General features: G+C 38.4%; 2 protein-coding genes across 2 annotated transcripts; both read right to left on the reverse strand.

Annotated features, from left to right (window-relative positions):
• Window positions 1-67: 67 nt before the first annotated feature.
• LOC122040386 lies at window positions 68-702 on the reverse strand. The gene is made up of 2 exons (XM_042599701.1): window positions 581-702; window positions 68-515 (listed from the first exon to the last, which is right to left on the reverse strand). Exons 1-2 carry the CDS (start codon window positions 700-702, stop codon window positions 134-136), a joined length of 504 nt encoding a protein of 167 aa, XP_042455635.1. The 3' UTR covers window positions 68-133.
• Window positions 703-3,397: 2,695 nt separating this feature from the next.
• LOC122040545 (mitochondrial import inner membrane translocase subunit TIM23-2-like) lies at window positions 3,398-5,725 on the reverse strand. The gene has a single exon (XM_042599896.1). The coding sequence runs from the start codon at window positions 5,600-5,602 to the stop codon at window positions 5,027-5,029; it is 576 nt and encodes a 191-aa protein (XP_042455830.1). The 5' UTR covers window positions 5,603-5,725; the 3' UTR covers window positions 3,398-5,026.
• Window positions 5,726-27,895: the final 22,170 nt, after the last annotated feature.

The raw sequence follows: 27,895 nt of genomic DNA on the forward strand, positions 1-27,895 counted from the left end.
AATATTTGTTATTATATTTTAAATTTTTGCACACTCAAAAAAAAAGGGGAAAAATCAATACACACAATTAAAATTCGATAGGAAATTGATTTGCCATAACAACTCGTACACTGTTGTCTTTGTGGACGGACACTTATTTCCAAATGGGTAAATTCAAAGGAACGTGGGGGTGGTGGTGGTGGTGGTCGGCGCCGCCGTAGCGGCGTTCGATCAACTCCTCGATGCGGCGGAAGTGGTCGACGGGGCAGGGGATGGCGATGGCCCCCGGCTGGGTGAACCCGTACTCTTCCGCGGCCTCCTCCAGCAGCGCGGCGAACAGCGGGTGGCTCAGGTGCTCCACCGGCACCGCGAACCGCTGCTGCTCCTCGCCCACCCTCACCGTCACCCGCCCCTTCGCCGGCGCCGCTCTGTGAGGCATGATCACACTACCCTCCGCCGCCGCCGCCTCGGTGATTGTGTTGGAATACTTGAAATGGGTGGGGTGAGGGCGAGGGCTGAGAGGGAGGGGAGGGTGCCTATTTAAAACGTGCAGATTAAGCGCGTACGGAAATCTAAGAGGGTGGGGAAGGATCTAGACGACATGTGGTTGGGGATTCGGACGTGCGCCTCGTTGTCTTCACAAGATCCGTCCGGCGGTCCAGATGGAGCAGAAGTCAGAGTCGGGACCAATCTGGTCAACGAACGCGGCGTTCCTGTTCCCATTCGTCAACGACACTTACCGCCATGAATGGGGTGGATGACTCACTGCCACGATTGGTTTGACCCTTAATAATGCACACGATTATTCTTCGTGTTTACTGGTTACATTAAGAAGACTTATAAAAATATATTAAGAGTGTATGAATATAATAAGAGAAGGGACTAGGATGTAAACAAGTCGAATCGAATTTGAACCATATTAACTCATTTAAGTTATATTCGGGCTCGAGCTTGAATCGAACTTTTATCACAAGACTCGAGCTCAACTTGTTTTAGAATTATCAGGCTCGCGAACAGTTCGAGCTCGGCTCGTTATTAGTTCGATTATCAAAGTTAACGAGCCTAACTCGTTAAGCGAGCTCAGACTCATTTTCGGTCTCGTTTAGAACTCATTTTTGACTCGTTTTAGAACTCATTTTTTGACTCATTTTAAGACTCATTTTAGAGCTCATTTTTTGACTCGTTTTAAAACTCTTTTTTTTTTGACTCGTTTAAGACTCATTTTAAAGCTCGATTTAAGGCTCGTTTTAAAGCTCGTTTTTTGGCTCGCGAGCTTATAAACGAACATGTTCGCGAGCTCACGAGCCGAATATCCTTAAGCTCGAGCTCAACTCGATAAAACTGTCGAGCTCGAAATCGAGCTCGAGCTCGGCTCGATAAGATAAATGAACGAACTCGAACGAGTTTTTTACCAAATCGAGTTCCGAATAGCTCGCGAACCGTTTGGTTCATTTATATCCCTAGAAGGGACTGTATGTATAATTATATTAAGAAGACTTATAAAAATATATTAATTGATTTAGAGTGATTTAAAATTTGTTTAGATCCATAAACAAAATTACATTAATTTTAAAATTCAAATCTGATAAGTGCTTCCATAATTACATTAATTTTAATTTAAAATAATTGAATTCTTTAAATCCATGAATCATTTCCACGATTCAAAATTCTTTAAATCCGTCAATCAATTTCGTCAAATGTACCCTTCCATACCTTGTAATGTATCGATAGTATAAATAAACTTAAACTTGAAGACGCAATTTCGTAGTTCAATAAAATATTGTACTTTGAAATATAGCTATTAGTAATTAAATTATATTTTAGAATTTTACTATTTTATTAAGAATATCTACTAATTAACTTTGGTAAAATCTAAATGGAGTAAAAGAAGAAGAACAATAAGTTACATAATAAATTTATGATATGGATCATGTTTAACTCACTCTATATATTAATGATGATCAATTATATATTAATAGAGACCCAATTACAAGGGCTAAGACTAACAAGAAGAAAGAAACACTTAATGTTCTAACCACCTGTATGTGTCTCTATTCATATCCATGGGACCGGTACTAGGGGTTGTTAATGTAGCGGAAATAAAATTATATAAGAGCATCTACATCAGATAGTCTATTTAAAAATTTTACCCTAAATTTTGGATAGAATAGTTAAAAAATCTTTACATTAACTACCCTATATATTTCCTAAATTATGCATTTATGAACCGTATTTCTCTAAATTTAGGGAATGGATTTCATTCCCTAAATATTATATAGGAGAGAAGAAATAGAGAAGCTGATAGATAGTGTATTGAAAAATGAATATCTAAATTTAATAAAGTAATTTTTTACCTTAAATTATACATTTTGGATAGGAAAGCTAGTGTGGATACTCAATATCCTTTTTCTTTTCATATCGAAAATAATTTCAAGATTTATTAGCAATCTCCACAATCATGATCTAAAGTTCGAGACTCAGCTGTGACATATTATTAAAAAAATTTCTCATTAATCAATCGAAAATTTAGAGTTCGAAACTCAACTACTGTGCATATTATTTAAAAATTTTTTCATTAATCAATTAAAAATCTAAAGTTCTCTTTAATCTCACATCTTAAAATTGTCAACATTATAAGTAGAAAATTTTTTATAAATACCTTATACAGACAATATTAAAAAGCATATTTTTCTTAATTTCTTTTAGCTAAGATATATGATATTAAATTATTTTTTTTATCAAAAAGAGTATGTTACTTACCCAAGTTTTATAAAGGATACTCTATCATTTGCACGTGTTTATATATTATATTACACGTAAACAAGAGTGAAATCATATATAGCTTTGATAGGAGTTGCCCCACCTCAATTTTTTTTTTATAAGTATTCCTAGAGATGTATAAAATTATAAAAGTATCAAAGTATACTAAAAAAAATAAAATTAAAATAGAAATAATACTTAAAAATTAAAACTATTTTATATAAAATAATTCTTTTTCCCTCAAATCTTTCTCTGTACTGGCCTCACCCAAATCTTTCTCTGTATTGGCCTCGCCCATGTGTGCACGATCAATAGTATTTATAAAGACTAGTATTTATAAAGGTTGTTGGGTACGTTTTGTTATATATGTTTTGTATTTAAATTTTATTTTTCAATTTTGAGAATTCTTTGCTAAATTTATGTTATATATATATTGATCTGATATATGAAATACGTTATAAACTATTGGCGGCTGGTTCTGTGAGCACACATGAAAGTATTAGCATGACCTAAGAAAACCTTCAAGTATATCTTCCATCCCATAGCCCACTCTTTATCCTCATAAGTAAGCAAAACCTAAGAGATGAATGATGAAACTTCTTTCCTTTGGGGAAGTGGAAGGAAAGTTTCCACGAAGCTGAGCGAACGAATTCCCTTGTCTTATAACAAACTACAAAACAATCAAATTCCACATAATCCATCTTTCTCATTTGTAAAATTGATTAAACAAAGCATCACTCAAAAAATAATTTGCCATCCCAACAAATGAACAAAAGTGGGCCAATTAAATATAACCCTAAAATTTGAAGGACAAACAACTGAATAATCATCTAGTACTTGCCGAATATAGTTGAAGAATGAAATTGTCCCATGAACCACAACTTCATAAAATAGAAAATCAAAACAGAATGCCACATAGTAGAAGCTTCAATGAGGAACATTGGATGGGAGGACAGAAAAATGCAAGCAAAAATGGAGAAGACTCATTCGATTAGTAAAGATCAATTTCAGAACGATAAATAATCCAGTTAGGTCGTCTAATAAAGCACTACATGTCACAAAATCCACAAATAAGAGATGTCATTACAGGTTACATGGAACTTTAAGCACAAAAATAAAACTAGTAATTGTTTGTTAAAATTTAAAAATGATAAGATAAAATTATCAACATGTATCGTAGAAGATACTGACTGAAAACTAGTCTTAAACTGCTCCAAAAATGATCTTCTGCAGTTTAGCAGAAGGTGATGGTTCTTCATGACAAATGAAGAACAACGTGAACTGGTACCTCCCAGCTCCAAAATAACTGAACATTAAAGATGGAACAAAACAATGCATGAACCATAACAAAATATAAGTCAACATGGTTTTAGAATGCATTATATGAGCTGCCTAAACATTTGTACCAGGGAACACATCACACATCATATGTGGTGTCTTTTAGATGATTGTTTTAAATGTAAGATTAGACGACCGCCTAGGTGTTTGGCAAGGCAGCAAATATCACATATAGCATATGTAATCACCTATATATGCAGTTGATTTCAATATGCAGGGCCAAGCAGCCATTGATGCCATTAAAATTGGAATTATACTTCTTCTTGACCATTTAAAACCAATTCATACTTGCTTTAAAACTTTTTCAAATAACATATTTGTATTGTTTTTCTTCTCAGAGAATTAGTTCTTGTGATTGTGAAATATTTAGAAGGATGGTTAGCTTATAAGTGTTAATTAAATACTTGCTTTGTATGCATTCAGTTATATGCATGTTATATATGTGATATGTTCTAAATTGTTGATTCATATAGATTGCTAATACTATGTGTTTCATACTCTGTGGCTCACAATATTACTTTGTTCTACATATATTAAGCAGCATCTTCGACCTAAACAATTGATATTTTTAATGGCTCACATATCAACTATTTGAAACATTGTTATTGCAAATTCATAGGAATTGAACATATTGAAGGATACAGACTTGGATGCAGGATATCAGATGCTATTCTCCCATTCTAATTTACTATAAAGAAAAGGCAAACATAGACTGATCAAGCTCCTAATTCACGATACAGAAACCAGATGACAAACTTTACAAATTCCAAAAGTTACTCCAGATCATATGACTGGACTGTTTTACCAAAGACTATTGGGGGAAAAATGTCTACGACCCTCCGGCCATTTACGTTATGTGTTTGGGTCAAAATTGAGGAAAAATATCACAGATTCATCCATAATTCAGGGCTCAAATATCTAAAAGCGAGAGGAAGGAAGAGATAGAACCTTAGATAGGAACATATCTTTTCAAAACCTGTTTGCCAGCGAAAGCAGCTCCAACCATCAAGCCTCCGATGGCACCAGCAACTGCTGCCGATCGGGGACCATTAGCAGCCTTGAATAGGGCACCGGTACCGAGCCCGGCGACTACGCTGTTGACCCAGTCGTCCGTATCCCTCGAAGCCACCATCCCGCTCTCCAACCCCGCGTACATGAGGCAGATGACGCCTACGCGGTTGCCGATCCGACGGCCGTCCTGACCACAGGAGTTCAGGATGCGGTTGGCCCGGATCTTGAGGGTATCCCCTGGCTCGGCGGAGAGGACGGCGCGACGGAGGCCGATGGAGGCGCCGGCGCCGGATCCAGCGAGGTACCCTATGCCGGTGTAGTAGGTGAGGTTCTCGCCCCAGGAGCGGCGCTGGGCGTGGGACTCCTCCTGGAAGAGGAACTCCGGCGAGGTCGGGATCTCGTAGAGGGTGCGGTAGGGAATCTGCAGGTCCTGGTAGGGATTATAAAGACGCCGCCCGCTCGAATCTTGGGACCGATCCGTCTCGTCTCCACGAAAGGCACTCGGATGGGCCATCTGAGCTCCTATTATTTCCACCACTCCGGCGAACCCCGAGATGGAGATGAGGGCGAAGCTTCTCGCGACGCCGCCGCAGCTAGAAACAGGGGATGGAGAGGCGGCGAGAGAATAGGCTTTATCAATACCGCTTCGGGGAGAAAGTGCATGTATATATAGGGCTGGGCGATCACCATAAAAATCTGCTTTTCCAGAAATATTTTATTTTATAAAACTTATTAAGTCAATTGTCAAAAAAAAAAAAAAAATGTTTAAAGGTAACAAATAAGCACGTTTTTTTCTCCACAAACACCCCCGGATGATAAAATTTATTTATATTTATTTAATAATAAAAAAATTAAACGCTAATAAACTTAACTTATTAATGTTCATAAATAAAAAGCGAGATGTCTCCTCGGATAGATCTAGTGGTTAGCACATGAGATGTTATCATCATAAGATCTGGAGTTCGAATAAATATCTCTCTTATGTGTTAGTCACTATTCCAAAGGCTAGTAGCCGCCCGTAATTTACCTCCTCCGTGTTGGCCCTGGACGGGTTGGCAGGGGCGCTGGGGACGAACGTATTCACTTTTTACCATCATAAATAAAACGTGAGATGCATTGTTTTTGTCACATAAATAAAATTTATTGTGTCTAAAATAAAATTCATATGTCTCTAATATGATATTATTCATTTTAGATTTAAACCACCGTATCTTTATTTTTATACTCTATCTAAAAGATCTCATGTCGAGATATTTTATATCTTTTTAAATCTATAATTTTTTTTCATATCTTTCTAATATGAAATTTTAATTATATTCCGACAAGTCTCTCTTCAAACGAATGACCATCATTACTTTCATGGTTCGGGCCTCCCCGTCAGCATTTGGTTATTCTTGACTTGCTTCAGGCCTCCCCGCGAGTATCCGGTCACCATGACCTACTCCAGCCCTTTCTAACAAGCATTCGATCACTCTTTATCTGCATCAGGCCTCCCGCGAGCATCCAGTCGTCGTGACTTGCTCCGGACCTTTCCCGCAAGCATCCAGTAACTCTGATCTGTTTCAGGTCTCCTTGCGAGTATCTGGTCACCTAGACTTGTTGGATCGATATGTACGTGAAAGGGGGGAAGGGGTGAATCACGTGGTTTTCAAAAACTTGTTTTCTCAATTTTAAAATCACGAGTGTGAATGCAGCGAAAAGTAAATAAGAAATCGACAACAAAAAACACAAGAAAACACAGTCGGTTTACTTAGTTTAGAGCCTTCGGCGACTCCTACTCCAAGACCCAGTCCTACGAACCTATCGATGGGTAATCCACTAAAACCTCTTTCGGTATCTCCGGAAGAGGGAATCGAGTACAAAAAGGATTTGAACAAGTGCAACACACTGCACTTGTCCTTTGTCCTTTTGCAAAAATTAAGTACACAAACAAAATTTATTATCAACACTTAAGGATCGAAATGGGAGCACTTGTGTGTCATTGTCGGTCTACCGGCCGCAATCGGAAGTCCTCGGAACAGTCGTTGGGAGTAGTAGCTTTGCAGCAGAGTCATAACAGAAGCCTGAAGCGGTCAAAAGCTCAAACAGATGCATAGAAGCTCGTATATCAGTGTTCTTTTAACACCTTCTCGAGACGGCCTTAAATAGGGCATGGAAGGCGCCTTCCATAGCTGTTGAAGGCGCCTTCAACCTTGTAAATTTGATCCCGAGAAGCCCGACACTTATTTCCAATCGCGTCCAAAATTTATCCTGCGGAAAGCGCCTTCCATAGCCATGGAAGGCTCCTTCTATGAACAGTACAAAGTCACCTTCACTGCTTGAAGGTGCCTTTGGATAATATTCATCCGAAGGCAAATTTTCTCCTTTATCCTGCAAAACAATGTTAGTCCAAATAACCTACAACACAAGTATTAGGATAATAATTAATAATAAAGAGTAATAATTAGTTCTTGTCCTCCCAGGACCAGAAACTAGTTAATGTCTCAGTTTAGGGATCTCAAATGGACCTAAACTGGACCGACGCCTACTGTCCCTCAACCGGGATGCGTCCTCACAAGATCACTCTCCTCTAGTGACTTATCTTGACTTACCATTGCCAGATATCCAGTCAGCCCATTGACATGTCTGGACTTCATGCCAGCTATCTGATCGGCCCGTTGACTTAGCTAGACTTCTCATAAGATATCTGGTCAGCTCGTGACTTATCTAGACTTCGTACCAGCTATCCGATCGGTTCGTTGACCAAGCTGGATTTTCTACCAAATATCTGGTTAGCCCGTCAACCTATCTGGATTTCTCCTGCTCACTTAATCAAGTGGTTAGATCACAACAAAACCTAACTCAACTTACTTGTCATTCATCAAAACCTGAGTTAGATCATTAGTGCAAACTGCATCAACAATCTCCCCTTTTTTGATGCAATGATAACCTGGATTAAATTAGGAAAAAATGCAAACATAAATAGACAAATGTATTGGTTGCTACTCGGAATACCGTCCTAGTTCCCCTGTACAAAAATTTGTACAAGCATAGAACTATCCTAGCTACCCATGTGTTCTACTAAAGTTAAATTTGGATTGCAAACGATGCTTAACATTATTAATCCAAATTTTTCCTTTAGGAGTTAAACTTAAATTGGGAACGAAACTTAACATTCTTACTTCAAGTTTAACCGATGTAATCATCCTAAGTTAAACCATATTAAGAAGTTGATCAAATATCTATTTCAAGGATTGGCTTCCAGGTCAAACATGGTGAGGCACTAGGCCTTCTTGGGTATGGGATCATCCATCACTGCCTAGACAAAATCTTTCAAAGAAATCGAATATTTAAACTTCTCACAGTAAACAAGGTTTAACAATAGAGACCTCAATAGAAACACATTATCGAAACATGAAATCGAAACGAAAATCGATAACAAAAACGATAATTAAAATCGATAACCTCTTGTGTTTGGTTTTACAAGATCTATACAAAAGGATGCACTAGTTATGATGCGGAAACTTATAATTATTTATACCTCTTGTAACTTATAGACCTCTTAATCTTCTATTATATTTCTCTTCTTATCTCGGGCGTCGTGTAGGCGACGATCTTCCAAGACGAGAATCCACCCAAGCCTTCTTCTTCCTTTCAAGTTTCGGCCACCAACTTTCTCCAAGAGATGATGAAGTTCGACCACCAACTTTCCTCCAAGGGATGCTAGACAAGAGAACCTCCTTCTCTTCTTCTTCTCTTTCAAGCAACCAACCATCAATGGATCTCCACACCAATATGCTACCGGCCACCAAGAGAGAAAACAAAGGAGAAGAGAGAAAGAGTAAAGGCCGACCACCACCAAGGAAGAGAGGAGAGGAATAGAAGATGTATTGTTGTGAGGTGAGGTACCTCTACCCTCTCTTTTATATTTCTTGGTCTTGGCAAATAAGGAAAGTTTTAAACATAATTAAAACTTCCTTTTATTCCTTGCCAATGACTAAAAATCAAAGTTTTAAAATAAAAAATTCAAACTTTCTTTTCTTCTTGTCATGACCGGCCACATGCTTGTTCTCCAAGCAAGGAAAGATTTTAAAAAAAAATTAAAATCTCTCTTTTAAAAATCTCTTTTGTGGATAGTTCTAAAAGGAATGCTTTATAAATTAAAAACTCTCTCTTTTAAATCCTTTTATGGATATCTATAAAAGATAAGATTTAAAATAAAACATGGTTTCAAGAAAAGAAAGTTTTATAAAAAAATTAAATCTTTCTTTCACATTATGGATAACTACAAATAAGGAAAGATTTCAAATCTCTCTTTTATTCCTTTGTAGAAAGCTATAAAAGGAAAGATTTTAAAATTTTAAAACTCTCTTTAAAACCAACATAAAAGGAAAGTTTTCAACAAAATAAAAACTTCCTTTTATTTCCTTTTATGACCGATCTAAAAAAGAAAAATTTTATATTAAAATCATCATTTTAAATCCTTTTAATGGATTTCTATAAAAGGAAAGATTTTACAAAATAAAACTTCCTTTTGAATTCAATGTGGTCGGCCACCCTTGCTTGGGCTCCAAGCTAGGGCCGACCACAACTTGAACCCATCTAACCTTGGTTTGGTCGGCCCTAGCTTGGGCTCCAAGCTTGGCTTGGCTAGCCATCTTAAGGTGGGTAAGAAGTTGGGTTTGGGTGAATATAAAACTTTATAAATAAGAGACTACAATAGGGACTGAGAGGAGGAATTGGTTTTGGTCTCTTGATGAGCTTGAGCTTTCCGTGTTCACCCCAAACACCCAACTCAAATTCATCAATAATATCTCATTCCACTAAAGAGTTATTATTGTACTACCGCACCAATCCCATATTACTATATAGGCTCCTTCTTATCATGAGTGTATTAGTCTCCCTGTGTTTAAGATATTGAATACCCACTAATTAAATGAGTTACTGACGACTCACTTAATTAATATCTAGCTCCAAGAGTAGTATCACTCAACCTTATCGTCATGTCGGACTAAGTCCACCTGCAGGGTTTACATGACAATCCTTATGAGCTCCTCAAGGGGACATCGTCAACCTAGATTACTAGGACACAGTTTCATTCTATAATCAACAACACACCATATAAATAATATCATTTCCCAACTTATCGGGCCTATTGATTTAACGAGCTAAATCACACCCTTTCATAAATCAAAGAAATAAATACTAAGTATATGTGCTTGTTATTATATCATGATTAAGAGTATACACTTCCATAATAACAGAGGTATTGTTCTTTTATATAGTCAATATAAAAAGATACTACCTCAATTGGTCCTACTCAATACACTCATAGTGTACTAGTATAATTTATTAGTCAAGATAAACTAATACTTAATTACACTACAACAACTCCAATAGTTTGTCTCATTCCATCTTGGTTGTGAGCAACTGTTTATAATTTATAAGAATCTGATAACATGATCTTCTGTGTGTCTCCTCACACCATGTTATCTACAATATAAATTAAATGGATAACTACACTTAGCATAAATGTAGGTATTTAACCAATGTGATTTTTATATGTTTATACAAAAAACTAAACTTTTAGTATACACTCTAACAAAATGATATGGTTTGAGTTATTCGGATTTCGATGTTTGCTAACTTTTCAGTGTTTGCTAACTTTATTCCTAACCCTCCCCCTTTTATATTTATCAAAAACATGAATAGACAACTAAGCAAAAAATATGCTAAGTAATCAGAAAAAAATTTGACGATAGGATAATTTTCAGGATTAAAATTTTATAATCATAAAAACTTTTCAAAGTGTTTTCAACATATGTTAAAATACATTCAAAAATTGTTAAAATACATCCAAAATATTTTTGAAAACACTTATCATTTCAAAATGATAAAGTATATAGAATAATTATTAAGAAGCTTAAAAGTGAAAAATAAATTTAGCAAGAAAGAAACTTTTCTCATGTTAGATATCTTTTAAAGCAGTTTTCAAAAATTGGAATATGTTTCAAATTAATTAATTAAAAACATCTTAAACCATATTTTAAAACACTCTATATCAAAATTTTCACAAGACTAAAAAAGTTGAAATTTTCAAAATCTACTAACTTTAAAAAACTTTAAAACAATTTTTTAAAAAAAAACTATTATTTTTTTTTGAAAATGCCAAGTTTTGCAACAATGAAACTTTTTCAAGAATAAAAAGCATTTTTCAAAATTTAAAATAATAAGTGTTGCAATAATGTGTAAAACTTTTCAAAAACATAAAGAAATGGTAAAAAAATTGAAACAATTGTCAAATTTATTTTTCAAAACTTATGAATTGAGAAATTACAGAATTTTTCAAAACATATTTTCAAAGATGGATTTATGAAAAGTATAAGTGTGAATTGATTTTTTTTTTTTTTTGAAAATCAATCCTCCCTCTGAACCTGATATTATTTCAAAATAATCTAATCAACTATAAATTGTCCTTAACTATCTAACCGTTAGATACTAACTAACTATCAAAAGATAGTAGTGTTCACTTGGTTAGTCAGGTTAAGTCTTTTTATCCAGTTAGTATTTGACTAAACTGGATTACTTAACTTGATCACTATAAATTTGGTATTTAATGCCCAAACTTATATTGATGCACTGATACAAGCATCTTAAGTCCAAGAAATCTGCCTATGCATCTCACCCCTTTATAAGTTTGGCAATACACAAACAATATATCCCTAATGTGTTGGTGAGATGCTCAAGTCCTAAATCTATAGGAACATGCTTTCTATTAATTTAATCTAGACTAAGACTAAAATTGTTTTTGAAAATTTTAAAAATAAGAGAATTTTGAGAAAAATGTAGTGATCCGGTGGTAAGAGCCCGGGACCCCCTAACGAGGGGTCAACGCCACGTGGAGGTCAAAAGGCCAGGTGGTCCGTCGAAGAAGGGTGAGCCGACCGGACTCATGAGAAAAGGGCAAGCCGATCGGTCTGCCAGTAAACATCTGATAGTAAAAGGCGCCCTAACAGGGATCGGGGTTCCGACGCTCAATGAAACAGTAAATAATGACCGAGCGGAAGGCCTAAGAGAAGGCAGGACGTAATGGGCGCGCCGCCCGGCCGACGCAGGGAATTAAAGCCTTCCGGACGGCGCTCTTCGTCTAGCCGGCCGGATGGACGTCCTGGCCGGCGGTGGGTAAATAGGGACAGGAATATCTGCTGACAGCCGTCAAGTCGTATGGCTAAGCCATACTCCTAGTCTGACAACGGGGTGTCCTGTTGTCCCATAGAAGGCGCGATGGGACTATTGCAGTATGGCGTCAGGTAAGCTTTCTGACAAATACATACCGAGGTATGGGCTGCGGACACGTACGCGCCTCGGTGGGCGTGTAGAAGCTCTTTCACCGCTCTATATAAAGAGCCGCAGACTTCGCCGGAGGTACGCGGTCTACTAGTTTTGAAGCCACTGTTTCTTTCTTGTGCTTCGCCTGACTTGAGCGTCGGAGGGTCGCCGCCGGGAACCCTTCCCGGCCCGACTTCTGTGCAGGTCCTCCGGAGCTTCGTGCCACCAGTCGAAGATCCACGTCAGCAATCGGAGAGCGCCCCGTGCCCAGCGTCCGCTGATTCAACATTCGGACAGGATCAATTTGGCGCCGTCTGTGGGAACGCTCCTGCATCCGATCGGAAGCAATGGACGAGGCTGGACGACAACACACGGTGATGCTTTCGAACGAGGAACTCGACGCTCTGATCGAGATAAGGGCCGCCAAGCTCGTGGAGCAAAAACAGAAAGCCACAGCCGAGCGGCCGGAGCAGCAAGCAACATCAGCATCTGGTGGTCAAGCGGAAGCACCACCGGCCATCGTTGCATTTCATCGAGCCCTATTCAGCACCCCTGAAGCCGTACCAGCTCATAGAGATAGGGGATCTTCTTCGGATGAGATGCCTAGACGAGATGACAGAAAGGGGAAAGCCCCCCGAGCGGACGCATCACCCGAGAGGATTAATCGCCAATTTTCAGAGGCTATTCTGAGAGATCCTCTGTCGAAGCACTATGTGCCTCCGACGATCGGCGAGTATAATGGGACAACTGACCCAGATGATCATCTGGGTAAGTTCGATAACACAGCTACTCTCCATCAATACACAGATGGAGTAAAGTGCCGAGTTTTTCTTACCACTCTCTCGGGATTGGCTCAACGGTGGTTTCGGAGGTTGCCGGACGAATCCATCACAAGCTTCAAGGACTTCCGAACGGCCTTCCTCCACCATTTTGCAAGCAGCCGACGCTACCAGAAAACGAGCGTGAGCCTGTTCGCCATCAAGCAAGAAGCCCGTGAATCGCTCCGAGCTTACATCCAGCGATTCAACAAAGTGGTGATGAATATTCCAACGGCCACTTCGGAAACCATGATGAATGCCTTCACACAAGGCCTAGTGGATGGGGACTTTTTCCGATCACTCATCCGAAAGCCGCCCCGAGATTACGATCACATGCTACACCGGGCTAAAGAATACATCAACGTGGAAGAAGCGCAAGAGACCAGGAAAAAGGAAACTCCAGCCGAGTGGGCTCCTCCGGCCGAGCAGAAACAGCACGCCGCTCATCAGCCGCCTAGAGGACCAAGGGCCGAAGCAATCCGATCCCCCCACGTCAGGTCCCATGTGCAAGAGGTAGCTGCCGCCCGGCCCAAGCCAAAGAAGAGATGGACCCCGATGTTCTGCTCCTTCCACCGGACGGATACGCACAACACAAGGGATTGTCGAAGTCTTCCCTTCGTGGCTCATCCTGTGCCCCGGAATGCCGGACGACGGTCTCCCTCAGTCGACAGGCAACAGAGAACTCATGAAGCCGATCGGACGAGAGCTGATAGGCCAAGGCAACAGACTCCCGATCGGCATCGTTCTCCAAGACAGGAGAGTCGCCGAGCGTCCAGAGAACGGTCTCGATCGTCCGCTCGGGAAGAGGAAAATAGAAGCAATACTTCCCGAGGCGAGATCAACGTTATTGCTGGCGGGCCGACCGGAGGAGACTCCAACCGAGCTAGAAAGGCGAGCGTTCGACAGCTCCAGATTCATGCGGTTGGCTGTAGCCGAGAACAAGCGGAAGGACCCGAAATTAGTTTCGGACCCGGGGACTTAGAAGGAGTTGAAGTACCCCACGACGATGCTCTGCTCATCAAAGCGGTAATAGCCAATTATACTATTCACCGCGTATTTGTTGACACAGGGAGCTCAGTCAACATCATATTCAAGAAGGCGTTCGATCAGCTGCAAATTGATCGAGCCGAGCTGTTGCCCATGACAACCCCGCTCTATGGGTTTACGGGTAACGAAGTTCAGCCGGTCGGACAGATCCGGCTGGCTACCTCGCTGGGAGAAGAGCCGCTCAGGAGGACAAGGACAACAAACTTCGTGGTGGTCGACTCTCCCTCGTCCTACAACGTCATTTTGGGACGACCGGCGCTCAGCGAATTCCGAGCGGACATCTCAACCTTCCATCAGAAGATCAAGTTCCCCGTGGAGGACAAAGTGGGAGAAGTACGGGGAGATCAGCTAGCAGCTCGGCGATGCTACATCGAGATGGTCCGAGCGGAAGACCGTCGAGCTCCGTCGTTAAATATCGAGAGACGAGCCGGCGTCTATAAACGTCCGAGCGGAAGACCGTCGAGCTCCGACGTTAAATATCGAGAGATGAGCCGGCGTCTATAAACGTCCGAGCGGAAGACCGTCGAGCTCCGACATTAAATATCGAGAGACAAGCCGGCGTCTATAAACGTCCGAGCGGAAGACCGTCGAGCTCCGACGTTAAATATCGAGAGACGAGCCGGCGTCTATAAACGTCCGAGCGGAAGACCGTCGAGCTCCGACGTTAAATATCGAGACGAACCGGCGTCTATAAACGTCCGACGGAAGACCGCCGAGCTCCGACGTTAAAAATCGAGACGAGGCGGCGTCTATAAACGTCCAAGCGGAAGACCGCCGAGCTCCGGCGTTAAATATCGAGACGAGCGGCGTCTATAAACCCTCCGGCGGAAGACCGCCGAGCTCCGGCATTAAATATCGAGACGAGCGGCGTCTATAAACGCCCGAGCGGAAGATCGCGAGCTCCGACGTTAAATATCGAGACGAGCCGGCGTCTATAAACGTCCGAGCGGAAGACCGCCGAGCCCCGCGTTAAATATCGAGAGACGAGTCGGCGTCTATAAACGTCCGAGCGGAAGACCGTCGAGCTCCGACGTTAAATATCGAGAGACGAGCCGGCGTCTATAAACGTCCGAGCGGAAGATCGTCGAGCTCCGACGTTAAATATCGAGAGACGAGCCGACGTCTATAAACCCTCCAAGCGGAAGACCGTCGAGCTCCGACGTTAAATATCGAGAGACGAGCCGGCGTCTATAAACGTCCGAGCGGAAGACCGTCGAGCTCCGACGTTAAATATCGAGAGACGAGCCGGCGTCTATAAACATCCGAGCGGAAGACCGTCGAGCTCCGACGTTAAATATCGAGAGACGAGCCGACGTCTATAAACGTCCGAGCGGAAGACCGTCGTGCTCCGACGTTAAATATCGAGAGACGAGCCGGCGTCTATAAACGTCCGGGCGGAAGACCGTCGAGCTCCGACGTTAAATATCGAGAGACGAGCCGATGTCTATAAACCCTCCGGTCGGGAGACCGTCGAGAGACGACTCGGCGTTTATAAACCCACCGATCGGACAGTAGTCAAGTTCCGACGGTAAAATTCGACGGGTGACTGAAGCCTATAGGGTCGCCCGATGGATGGTTTTCTGCGTAGCCCTCTGTCGGACCCGACGTAACAGCGTAAGGCCGAGCGACTCCTTTATAAAATTTACTTGGGGCACAAAAAGCTCAAGACCAAGGTGAAAAACAAAAATCAGACGCAGGAAGAACGGGCAAATAACAAGACACAGTTCATTCACGCCGACCGACGGATAGACAAAATTTCTAAAGTTTGCCCCGACCGGCACGCATACAGAAAAATACAAAGTAGCCTCACAGACATTCTTAGTCATCAAAATTAAAAAGATGGTCAGGGATGGAGCCCATCATGGTCGCCAGGTCTTCGGCAGGGACGGACAGATCGGCAGGAACATGACCCTTGTTTTTCATCACACATGATGGGCAGTAGGGGAAAGGATTTTGCATGAGTTTCACGGGAATGCAAGGCACGAGCAAGGTACCGCCGAACGGATGAGCATCCCTAAGCCTGGCCGAGCGGACCAGGGTAGCGGCCGTTACTCAGTCAGATCGGCAGTCCAGTCAGTCGGACTTCGCCTCCTTCGACTAGACTTGAGGGGAAGGCAAGTGATCCGGTGGTAAGAGCCCGGGACCCCCTAACGAGGGGTCAACGCCACGTGGAGGTCAAAAGGCCAGGTGGTCCGTCGAAGAAGGGTGAGCCGACCGGACTCATGAGAAAAGGGCAAGCCGATCGGTCTGCCAGTAAACATCTGATAGTAAAAGGCGCCCTGACAGGGATCGGGGTTCCGACGCTCAATGAAACAGTAAATAATGACCGAGCGGAAGGCCTTAGAGAAGGCAGGACGTAATGGGCGCGCCGCCCGGCCGGCGCAGGGAATTAAAGCCTTCCGGACGGCGCTCTTCGTCTAGCCGGCCAGATGGACGTCCTGGCCGGCGGTGGGTAAATAGGGATAGGAACATCTGCTGACAGCCGTCAAGTCGTATGGCTAAGCCATACTCCTAGTCTGACAACGGGGTGTCCTGTTGTCCCATCGAAGGCGCGATGGGACTGTTGCAGTATGGCGTCAGGTAAGCTTTCTGACAAATACATACCGAGGTATGGGCTGCGGACACGTACGCGCCTCGGTGGGCGTGTAGAAGCTCTTTCACCGCTCTATATAAAGAGCCGGAGGTACGCGGTCTACTAGTTTTGAAGCCACTGTTTCTTTCTTGAGCTTCGCCTGACTTGAGCGTCGGAGGGTCGCCGCCGGGAACCCTTCCCGGCCCGACTTCTGTGCAGGTCCACCGGAGCTTTGTGCCACCAGTCGAAGATCCACGTCAGCAATCAGAGAGCGCCCCGTGCCCAGCGTCCGCTGATTCAACATTCGGACAGGATCATGTAGAAAAAAATTTTACCATAGAATTTGTAAATTATTTGAAAAATAATTTTGAAAATAGTGGTCCTAGTCTATTAAACACAGTCCTGATTTAACAAATAGACTAAAGGAAAGAAAAATTGACTGTAGATAGTAAGTAAAAGAATATACAATGCCTAATAGTATATGTAACATGATCAAGTTTGATCATCGTCAGTAGGTGGTGGTGGTAGGGATCACTCAGGTGCTCACAGAGCCTGAAGAATCTGCTCAAATCTGGTTGTCATGTCATCTTAGAGAGAAGTAAATTTAGTGGTCATCTCCCCTCCGGGTGTGTTGAATCCATCCGAGATTGACTACTGAAGCTGTGCAGAGGACTCCTCAAGTCGAGCGAGTCGATCCTCGATGGATAGTGATGTCGAGGGCTGGGTCGGAGTCAGAGGATATCCTAGGAGCTCCTCAACCATAAATGTTGGCCACTCCTCTTCCTCAGCTGGAAAATCATCCTCAGCCTCAATTGGTATGGCTGGTTGCGACCCAGCTCTCCAAGCTTGAACCCCCTGAGCAATAATGTCTATATGCACTAAAGCTAGCTAATTAACGCTAATCAATCTCGTCATACACACTAAGGGAACTAGATGTACCCTGAGTCATATCTACTCCTATGGTCGAAAATATATATGTCAAGATGTGACAATAGGGCATATGAACCTGACGGCTAGTGACGATACTAAATGCATGAATGACATTATGAAATATGTGTAATGCAATATCAATGTCAAGGCGCTGACATAGTGCATACAGAAAAAATGAATGAGACGATCGCATCATCGCAACATCGTGAGATGTAATCGGAAGAATGTAGGTAGTCAGAACTCGATATAGGATATAATCCTGGACTCTAAGAGAGAGTGACCTAAAGTCAGTCACTGTAGGTAGTCTCTCTGCAGAGAAGTTGCGAGAGCTCATATCCTGTGCGTCCGTGTGAGTGAAGAGGTAAGTTTCTTAATGAGTTTCGGGTTTGGGTAAGGAAAGGGATTCGATCTGAATCTAATAAGACAAGGGAAATTGGGTTATGAAATTGGGCTTCAAGATTGGGCTTTAAAAGTGGGCTTGAGGATTGAGCTTCTCTCTTTGAAATGAAGTGAACCAAGGCTCAACCTTAGCTTTGGGTCCAATTAATTTGACTCAGCTCATGTTTATGGGATGTCTTTAATTCCCTACTATTGGATCGTAGACGTTCGATAGAGGGGAGGGGGTGAATATCGAAAAACGTTCGAACAGGAGTAAACGCAGCGGAAAAGTAAAACAATGCTAACACAATTCACTTTGCTTGGTTCGGAGCTTGTGTCGACTCCTACTCCAAGGCCCGCGGTCGTTGACCGCTTTCGGTGGGCAATCACTATCAATTTGAATATTACAGAGTTTAAGTACAAGAATTGACAGAGAAAGAAAATACCGACAACAGAATGAAAACAAAACCAGCACTGAGTCGGAAAGCTTTTCGTGGCGTCGTGAGAGCACAGAGGAGCAGATCTTGGATTCTGAGTTGTTGTTGAAGCTCTACCTCTGCCCCTTCTTTTATACGAGGATCGGGGCGCCCCGGATCCCATCCGGGCGCCCTGGTGAGACGTGGCAGGTCCAACCAGCGAGCTCCACGTGGAGATGACACGATCAGGATAAAGTTGCCTCCCGAGAGCCCGAATCCCTTCCGGGCGCCCGGACCACCTTTTTCCAGGGAACACCTTTCCTGCAAAACAAGGTTAGTCCGAGGCAAATACATAATGTATATCCTGCAAAATAAAGTGTTAGCATAGTTTATAAGTTCAATATAAAAGGAATGACTTAGATTCCATCTTTCCAAGACCAGTATTTAGTCACGATCTCGACTTAGATATCCGAAATGGATCTAAGCCGGATCGACGCCTAATGTTCCCTTCTCGGGAACGCGTCCTCACAGTTACTCCCTTCCAGTGACTTACCTTTACTCACCTGCCAGACGTCTGGTCAGCCCTTCGACCCGTCTGGACTTCTCGCCAAGCGTCCGGTCAGCCTGTCGACCCGCTTGGACTTCTCGCCAGCTATCCGGTCAGCCCGTCGACCTAGCTGGACTTCTCGCCAAACATCTGGTCAGCCCGTCGACCCGCTTGGACTTCGTGCCAGACATCCGGTCAACCCGTCGACCTGTCTGGACTTAGCCTGCACACTCGTTCAGAGTGTTAGATAACGACAAACCTAACTTAACCTGATTTGTCATTCATCAAAACCTGAGTTAGACCGTTAGTGCTAACCGCACCAACAATCTCCCCCTTTTTGATGGAATGTCAACCTGGTTAAGTTAGTGAAAAATATGCTAATAAAAAAACAACATGATTTATAAGGTTTAAGTTAGTTTTTAAATATGACATTTTGTTTCTCTAACTTAACACCTATCCCTCCCCCTTTGACATTCATCAAACAAGGACATAAGTTAAACACTCAAAAAATACCGAATACAGTCAAAGTTAAAATGTAAGAAATGATGTCAAGTTAACTTGGGGGAGTTTTTAAATTTCACTATATAGTAACTTAACTTTTTGTAATAAGACTAAGTTTTTTGAAAAATGGCTAATTGTAGCAAACTAACTTAGTAATGAGTTAGGACATTTTGAGATAATTTTTTGCAAAATTAATTTTCAAAATGAATTTGTAAACTTAGAAAGAATTTTTTTTTTTTGGTCAAAAATTTAAAAAGCTAATTTTCAGGTAGAAATGTATAAGTTTCAAAATTTAAGATCAAGTTTTAAATTTTCAAAATAAATTTCAACTTTGAAACACTTTTCAAACATAAGTTTTAAGTTCCAAATTTCAAGAAATTAAATTTTCAAAATAAGTTTCAGCTTGAACGCTTTATAAACATGAGTTTTCAAAATCAAAGTTTCAAAATCAAGGTTTAAATTTTCAAAATAAGTTTCAACTTTGAAACAATGAGTTTTCAAATCCAAAATTTCAAAATTAAGTTTGAAAAATCTACTTTTCAAAACTAATTAAAACTAAGTTTGCAAAAAATTCAATTTTCAAAATCTTAGTTTATAAAATCTAATTTAAAAGCTTAGTTTAATAAAAGCTAGTTTTCAAAAATAGATATATTAAATTGGATTTTCAAAGATCAGATTTAAAAAGAAATTTTAGGAGAGGACATTATTTTTAAAGCGGAGAAAATAATTTGGTGCTAAGTGTGAAAATCAGTTGATTTAATCCTCCCCCTGAACCTGACATAATTTTAAAGTAAACCTTTTTTTTAAATATTCACATAAAAGTATTTATATTAAAAAGTAAACCCTTTTTAATTATTTTTTTTTTAAATTGAGGTAGGATTTTTTTAAAGAGATTTAAATAGAAATTTGAAAAAAAATTGAACCTCCCCCTGAATTTGTTACTCCCCTTAATTTAATATCTCCCCCTTAATTTATTAATTTTCCTTATTTTATTATCCCCCTTAATATAATGCTAAGGTTTGAGTGTGCTAAATTTTAAAGCCCTAACACATTTTTCTACCTGAGTGTTGTAGGGGATTTAGTAACACATAATTATTTCTGTATCCTTTGTATAATTGTTTATTTGAATTTGATTAATCAATAATTAATTTAGATTCAGGAGTTTAACTTTAGTTTAAGGTTAAATAAAATAAGATTTTATTAATTCAATAACAGTTAACCATTATCGATAATTTATTGATTAGTTTTTACTTGATTTAATAATTTAATACTTAGTGAAATAATTTAAATTTCGTATTAATTGATTGAGTTGGTCAATGAAAGTGTTAGTTATAATTATTATTATTTTTTTTATTTACTTCCTTTTAAGTAGGATTAATTTAGTTTGAAGTTAGCATGAAGTTAAAGTTATTAAACACAGTTAAGTAAGGTTTAATTCAAGTCAATTTTAGTCCTCAACTCAACTAAAGTGAAACTTAAACAATTAAGTTGTACATAATTAGGTTTAAAGTTTAAGTTAATGGAATTTAAGTTTTTAAGATAAGGGTTTAAGTTTTAAATGAATTTAAAAGATTTTTTTAATAGTATTATTTATGTTTATTTATTTATATTTTTTAAAAGAATTTTTAAAATAGTTTTTAAAGAGTCTTTTAAAATAATTTTTAAAGAAATTTTTAAAATAGTTTTTTAACAATTTTTAAAATAATTTTTTAAAGAATTTTTAAAATATTTTTTTAAAAGAATTTTTAAAATAATTTTTTAAATGGTTTTTAAAAAAATTTTAAAATAGTTTTTAAAGAATTTTTAAAATAGTTTTTAAAGAGTTATTTTTTAATAATTTTTAAAGAATTTTTAAAATAGTTTTTTAAACAATTTTTAAAATAATTTTTAAAATAATTTTTTTAAATATTTTTTTTAAAGAATTTTTAAATAATTTTGAAAAACATTTAAAATAATTTTTTTTAAAATTTTAAAAGAATTTTTAAAGAATTTTAAAAATAATTTTTAAAGAATTTTTAAAATAATTTTTAAAGAATTTTTAAAATGAATTTTAAAAGTTTTTAAAATAATTTTAAAGGAATTTTTAAATAATTTTTAAAGGAATTTTTAAATAATTTTTAAAATAATTTTTAAAAGAGTTTAAAATGATTTTTTTAAAGTAATTTTTAAATAATTTTTTAAAAGAATTTTTGAAAGAATTTTTAAAATGATTTTTAAAAGAGTTTTAAAAAAAATTTTAAAATGATTTTTAAAATAAATTTCAAAATCATTTTTAAAAGGATTTTTAAAATAGTTTTTAAAAGGATTTTTAAAATGATTTTTAATATTTTTTTAAAATAATTCTTAAAATGGTTTTAAAAAGTTTTTTAAAATAATTTTTAAAATGATTTTTAATAATTTTTAAAAAAAAATTTAAAAGAGTTTTAAAATAATTTTTAAAAGAGCTTTTTAAACAATTTTTAAAATAATTTTTAAAAGAGTTTTTAAACAATTTTTAATATAATTTTTTAAATAATTTTTAAAATGATTTTTAAAGAATTTTTTTAAAATATTTTTTTTATAGAATTTTTAAATTTTTTAAAAAATTTATGTTTTAAAATAAATTTTTAAGTTAAAAAAAAATTTAGTTTTAATTTTTAATATAATTTTAAGTTAAAAAATTTTAATTTTTAATTTTTAAAATAAATTTTTAAGTTAATTAAAAAATTCAAGTTTTAAAATAAATTTTTTTAGAAAATTAAGTTTTAATTTTTAATTAAAAAGAATTTGAGTTTAATTTAAAATAAATTTAAGTTAAAAAAATTTAAGTTTTAATTTTAAAATAATTTTTAAGTTAAAAAAATTTAAGTTTTAAAATAAATTTTAAAAAAAAAGGAAAAAATTTACGATTAATTTTAATTTTAGTTTCAATTTAATTTAATTTAAATTTATTTTAATTTATCTTAATTTCATTTTTATTTTTATTTTAATTTTAAATTAATTTTAATTTTAAATTTTTTAAATTTAATTTAATTTAATTTTAATGTCCTTAGTCATCTCACCCAATCTATGTTTTCAATCAGGGAATCCTTTAATTTTGTGAGATGAATTAGATTCAATTTTAGGGTTTGTTTTTAACTTGTGTTAGATTCAGGTTTAGCTTTGGGTTCAACAAATAGGCGTTCTCTGGATAAACTTCTGGGCTATGGTGAGTCACTTGGACATCATTAAAGTAACCATGCCTTCGAGGTTTTCCAAATAGTCCTATCCACTAGACTTAGTACAAAACCTTGGTCTAACTGGTTAGGATCCATAAAGGGTAGCTTCAGTCAGTTCCACTTAGCCAAATACACCAGGTCGAAGTCATATCTTCCTAGACATGCATAGACTAAGCTTCCCTAACGTACTATTATCCAAAATTTCACCAGTACCATTTTTCAAGTTAAACTTGAACCCTTTTTAACTAATCCTAATTACCCTGTCGGGTAGGTTGGTTAGGGTTACCCTGCCGGGTAGGTTAGTTTTGGAGGTGCCAGCTATTCTGGAGCCTCCCCTTGAATTAATGACCATTAATTTAATTTTTAGTTTTCGGTTTATGTCTATTTCTTTTATAATTATATTTTACTTGGTGATAGTTTAAATTTTGTTGAGTTCTAATATGTTTAGATTTTAAAATTTTTTGTTTGGGTTTTTGCTCTGGTTTTTGATTTGGTTTATTTGTCTTTACGTAATATATTTTATCTTTAGGAATATAATATTGGTTAGGTCCTATTTGTGTGATTAAACACGCTTTCGGAACCCAGACTTTATTTGTTGGTTTGTATTGAGTTATTAATGATTTAAAAGTTTTATTTGAGTTCGACTTATATCCGAGTCCGGTTTTATTATAACATATTTTTTGATTATTTAGAATTAAGTCTAAATTTTTTGATCTGGTAGTAAATTTTTCTAACATATTTTTTAAATTATTAATTTCTTATTTTAATGATGAATTTTCCTCCTCAAGTGTTAGATCTTGAGTTGGTTTATTATTTACAACTTGTTCCTTGAGGATTTGATTTTCCTCGAGGAGTAATTTGTTTTCTTTTTCTAATTTAACTCATTTATTATTTAAGCACGAAATAATTTTAAAAAATTTCCGGTTTAAGGTTAGGAATACCTCTTCGGAACCTTCGAAAACGAGTACGGACTCGTGGCTCGATTCGGGTTTGGACCCGTCTTCTTATTCGTCTTCCGACTCTGCTTCGAGGGCCATCAGCGCGAGGTGGCTCTGGTGCTTCTGATCTTCTACTTCCGATTCTTCCAAGGAGGAGTCGCCCCACGTTGCCTTGAGGGCCTTCTTTTTGGTCGGCTTCGGTTTGTCGATCTTCAATCTCGAGCACTCGTTCTTGTAGTGGCCCTTCTTGTTGCATCCGAAGCACGTCACACTCCTTGATTCGGTTGGAGAATTGATCTTTTGAAGGTCCTTCTTGCTGAAGAATGTAGGTAGTCAGAACTCGATATAGGATATAATCCTGGACTCTAAGAGAGAGTGACCTAAAGTCAGTCACTGTAGGTAGTCTCTCTGCAGAGAAGTCGCGAGAACTCATATCCTGTGCGTCCGTGTGAGTGAAGAGGTAAGTTTCTTAATGAGTTTCAGGTTTGGGTAAGGAAAGGGATTCGATCTGAATCCAATAAGACAAGGGAAATTGGGTTATGAAATTGGGCTTCAAGATTGGGCTTTAAAAGTGGGCTTGAGGATTGAGCTTCTCTCTTTGAAATGAAGTGAACCAAGGCTCAACCTTAGCTTTGGGTCTAATTAATTTGACTCAGCTCATGTTTTTGGGATGTCTTTAATTCCCTACTATTGGATCGTAGACGTTCGATAGAGGAGGGGGGGGGGGTGAATATCAAAAAACGTTCGAACAGGAGTAAACACAGCGGAAAAGTAAAACAATGCTAACACAATTCACTTTGCTTGGTTCGGAGCCTGTGTCAACTCCTACTCCAAGGCCCGCGGTCGTTGACCGCTTTCGGTGGGCAATCACTATCAATTTGAATATTACAGAGTTTAAGTACAAGAATTGACACAGAAAGAAAATACCGACAACAGAATGAAAACAAAATCAGCACTGAGTCGGAAAGCTTTTCGTGGCGTCGCGAGAGCACAGAGGAGCAGATCTTGGATTCTGAGTTGTTATTGAAGCTCTACCTCTGCCCCTTCTTTTATATGAGGCTCGGGGCGCCCCGGATCCCTTCCGGGCGCCCTGGTGAGACGTGGCAGGTCCAACTAGTGAGCTCTACGTGGCGACGACGCGATCAGGATAAAGTTACCTCCCAGGCGCCCGGATCCCTTCCGGCCTGCAAAACAAGGTTAGTCTGAGGCAAATAGATAATGTATATCCTGCAAAACAAAGTATTAGCACAGTTTATAAGTTCAATATAAAATGTATGACTTAGATTCCGTCTTTCCGAGACCGGTATCTAGTCACGATCTCGACTTAGATATTCGAAATGGATCTAAGCCGGATCGACGCCTAATGTTCCCTTCCCGGGAACACGTCCTCACAGTCACTCCCTTCCAGTGACTTACCTTTACTCAACTGTCAGACGTCCGGTCAGCCCTTCGACCCATCTGGACTTCTCGCCAAGCGTCCGGTCAGCCCGTCGACCCGCTTGGACTTCTCACCAGCTATCCGGTCAGCCCGTCGACCCGCTTGGACTTCTCACCAGCTATCCGGTCAGCCCGTCGACCCGCTTGGATTTCGTGCCAGACATCCGGTCAGCCCGTCGACCTGTCTGGACTTAGTCTGCACACTCGTTCAGAGTGTTAGATAACGACAAACCTAACTTAACCTAATTGGTCATTCATCAAAACATGAGTTAAACTATTAGTGCTAACCGCACCGACGCCTACAAAATCATGAAATAATACCAAAATTAGGGAGAGATTATAATAAGCTCACAAATATATCCTAACTCATGAATCATGATATAAAGCAAGATTTAAATGAATGAGAGGATAAAAATGCTAAGTATGAGAGCTAAAATATCACATAAAAATGCTACTTATCAATATATTATATTCTTTTAAACTCATGATCTTTTACATATTTTTTGAATATAGGACTTTAATGGTATTCCAACAAAATTAATGAAATCTTTTTGCCCCATGGACTAGCGCAGTTGGTTCATGCAAGGATTGTAGGAGCAATCGATGTATCATTATATTTTTAAGTGTAGGCAAAGAGTTTAAGTAAAGGTTTGCATTTGTATTTGATATGTGCTATTTAGTGTGCAGGTGACAAGTGCAAAGGAAAGTTCAAGTGTAATTTTGGAAAAAGTGAAGTCTAAGCATGAGAGTCCTAGTGGTGTAAGTCCGTCCAATCTTGAAGCTTGGCCATGTAAATCCAATTGTGACTTGGCAAGTTGAATATTCGACAATAACAATAAGGCCGAAAAAAACTCTTGAAGGCAAGGCATGAAGGATGGGGAAGCATTCAAGGGACGCAAAGCTGATGGAGTAGGCTAGAAGGCAAGGTCAAGGTTGTGCGGGCGAGAACGAGTGCATGAGTGATTGTAGTCGGGGGTAAAACTTTAAGTCAGGGTTTACCAGTTAACTAGTGGTTGATAACTAGCAAACCTTGAATGGAATTCCAGGGTTTGTGGTTTTAGGGTTGCTAGTCATAACTTTACCAACTGATTGGACCAGTCGACCGCACAGTTGACTGAGAGCAAATAAAATGCTTTTGTTGCTCAATCCATGTGGTTCAGTCGACTGATCCATGTTTGGGCAGTCGATTGAAATCAAACCATTATGTTGTAATGGTCGAATTCCATAAAGGTCAGTCGACTGGCAAGTATAGCAGTCGACTGGTGGCGGAAACATGACTTAGGTGTTTCCTCCTGAGCTTTATAGAATGGAGCTCGGTGTAGCTGGCTTAGGTGATGAAAATAGACTTGGTTAAAATATATTAGAGTCTCCAAAGCACTCAATGTGATCCTTGTGTGTGATTAAGAGATTGTGGCGAGATTTCTCCATTGAGAAGGAGGATTGAGATAGCTGGAGTTCCGACGACTAATCCACTAACAGATTGAGAGATCGCCCCCCTTACGGACACATCGTGGAATAGGAGCATCATCTCCAAACTACGTTAAATCAACGTGTTAGTGGTTTGATTATTTTATTTCTTATTTTTAGTATTAGCTTTTGTATTCATATTAGTTATGTATTTCTACTGTGCACGAAAGGAAACTCAGGATGTGAATGATTTGGGTGACCGCCTATTCACCCTCTCTAGCCAATGTTAAGGTCCCAACAAGGATGTTGTTGTTAATAAGCCCGGGTTGATAAAATTAATAAATAATTCATAAATAAAATTAGGTAAAAATCATAGGAGTGTTTTTTTTTTCAGAATAACCAAAGTAATTTTTTATTAAAAGGGCACCCCATCCCTTATAAAATGATATAGATGTCCTCCGACGAGTTGCATGTACACTCCTGCCTATTTTCTAACCTAAATCTGATCATATTATAGCAGCTACAAAACCATAGCTGCTACAATTGAGCAACAAACTGTGTATAGTAGCTATGAAACTGTAGCTGCTACAATTGAACAGTAAAACTATGTTATAGCAATTATAATTTCATATTTATTATAATTGAGAATGGTGAATTTAACTTATTATAATTATTCAATTAATTATTGAATCACTTGAAACATGAGTTTCTTTTTTAATATTTTCATTCTTTTTAGTAGTGTTAGTAGTGTTAAGAGACGTTTGATATAAAAGATATATCACAAATATAGAGTTGATTTCTTAATTATCTCATCAAGGTAGAGAATGATATATCATAACTAATCAATTAATCACTGAATCACTTGGAACATGTAGTATACACATAACAAAAGTTCATTATCTAGTTTGTTTTAGGGTTGACATGTTTAGACTTTAGGATTTTTGAGCAAGCAACTTATTCATGGAATTGTAACTCTTCTCCTAATTAGACATTCAATTTCTGATTCCTCATGTGCATGACTTATTCATGGAATTGTAACTCTTCTCCTAATTAGACATTCAATTTCTGATTCCTCATGTGCATGGATTGCAATTGTAGCAACTATTAGCTCATAGTTGCTATAATTTTATAGTTGTAGTAGCTACATGTTCATAGTTGCTACAACTATTATTATAATTGTAACAGTTATATTTCTGTAGGTACTACAATGTGACAAGATTTAAATGAAAAAAAGACAATATTGTGTGTGTTATATACATACATGCAGCAAAAGATATCTTTGTTATTTTACAAGGAGATGAAACGTCCTTT

This window comes from Zingiber officinale, chromosome 2A (genome assembly GCF_018446385.1).
Source record: "Zingiber officinale cultivar Zhangliang chromosome 2A, Zo_v1.1, whole genome shotgun sequence".
NCBI lineage: Eukaryota > Viridiplantae > Streptophyta > Magnoliopsida > Zingiberales > Zingiberaceae > Zingiber > Zingiber officinale.

Coding starts and splice junctions, on each gene's coding strand:
- LOC122040386 (XM_042599701.1), bottom strand. CDS start 702: ATGGGAACAGGAACGCCGCGTTCGTTGACCAGATTGGTCCCGACTCTG. Junction 516..580: donor GTCCGAATCCCCAACCACAT/GTCGTCTAGATC, acceptor CGTTTTAAATAG/GCACCCTCCCCTCCCTCTCA.
- LOC122040545 (XM_042599896.1), bottom strand. CDS start 5,602: ATGGCCCATCCGAGTGCCTTTCGTGGAGACGAGACGGATCGGTCCCAA.